The 1,576-nt window shown below is 31.6% G+C and overlaps 1 protein-coding gene across 1 annotated transcript; it reads left to right on the plus strand.

The window, feature by feature from the left end:
- LOC107004178 (RING-H2 finger protein ATL78-like) lies at nt 1-975 on the plus strand. The gene has a single exon (XM_015202418.2). The coding sequence runs from the start codon at nt 174-176 to the stop codon at nt 804-806; it is 633 nt and encodes a 210-aa protein (XP_015057904.1). The 5' UTR covers nt 1-173; the 3' UTR covers nt 807-975.
- Nucleotides 976-1,576: the final 601 nt, after the last annotated feature.

The raw sequence follows: 1,576 nt of genomic DNA on the forward strand, positions 1-1,576 counted from the left end.
AAATCTAGTTAACTAAAATATAATATCATTCCATTATTATAAGCCAATAGCTAAGTCCACACTTTGTCCTATATAAGCCAAGGTGGAACTTCAACTCATTCAACATTCAACACAAACAAAAAAAAAAAAACTCAACCAAAAGCATAACTTCCACTCTATTTATTCAAGAATTCATGGAGAACTTCCACCACTCAAGAAGATTACTCCGGGAGGTGGCCGCCATGGTGCCGCCTCCTTTGCCAGCCGGAATAATTAGCCACGATACAATTGATGATCTACAAATTGGAAAAAATGTCAACACATTTGATGCAAATGTTATTATGGTATTAGCAGTATTTGTAATTGCCATAATTTGTTCACTTGTGTTGAACTCCATCATAAAATGTTTCTTTAGGTGCTCTACCCTAGTTTTAATAGACTCATACTCAAACCATACAAATCCTTCATCAACCAATAAAGGGATCAAGAAAAAAGCCCTCAAGACATTTCCAATTGTAAGATACGCTACTGAATTGAAACATCCAGGGCTCGACTCTGAATGTGTCATTTGCTTATCTGAATTCGTTATTGGAGATAAAGTTAAGGTTCTACCAAAATGTAACCATGGATTCCACGTCAAGTGTATCGATAAATGGCTCAATTCACATTCTTCTTGTCCTACTTGTAGGCATTGCCTCATTGAAACTTGTCAAAAAATTGTCAACGGTGACAATTTTGTTACTACAAATGCAATTTCATCATCAACAGTTGAAGAAATTGTAATAAGGATTGAACCTCTAGAACGTGAAGGTGTTATATCTAATTAACAATCAAAATTAGAAAGAAAAATAGGATTAATTAGTTATTAATTGTATGTATGATGTAGAAAAATTAGCTATTTAGCATTATGAGTCCAATGTTATGTAGCTTTCCACTGATCCATTAGTACTCTTGCAAGTGTTTATAAAAAAGATTGAGTATACTATTATATTTCAATTTATATTAACTTAATTACACACTGAATTTTGTATAAGGTTTGAGGGCTAGCTCATATAGCCAGCACCAAATTTATCAGTATAACTCTCGACTTGTCTACTATAGAATACAATAGGTCAGCAATCAATCGTTATCTACAATGTATATAGTCAAAATCCATTGATTTAATAAAATTATTAATCTTTTTATAATTTATGACTTTTAACAGATCTCAAGTTAATATATCATCGTAATAATAAGGTTGTTAAATTTCTTTTATAAGGTTGGAACAAAATCTATCGAATTCAACTTGAACTGATTCATAAGAAATGCAACAATATAAACAAATCATGAGAGAAAATTGTTAAATTCAAGAAAATGTCAAAGCACCCCTTATTTAAATGTTACACCCCAAATTAACATAACAAGTCCTAAAGCACGGAGAATGTTGAGTATATAAATAAGCAGATCTTACCTAGTAGAGACACGTTTTAAAATCGCGCAAACTTTAATTTTAAAGCTGACAATATCATTAGCAAATTGCGCTGTTACGTTAAAAACCAAGCAGTGCCTACACTTAGCTCTTCTTGAATCTAAGAGATAATTTATAATATCAACTTTG

Source organism: Solanum pennellii, chromosome 11 (genome assembly GCF_001406875.1).
Source record: "Solanum pennellii chromosome 11, SPENNV200".
NCBI classification, from domain to species: domain Eukaryota; kingdom Viridiplantae; phylum Streptophyta; class Magnoliopsida; order Solanales; family Solanaceae; genus Solanum; species Solanum pennellii.

Coding starts and splice junctions, on each gene's coding strand:
- LOC107004178 (XM_015202418.2), top strand. CDS start 174: ATGGAGAACTTCCACCACTCAAGAAGATTACTCCGGGAGGTGGCCGCC.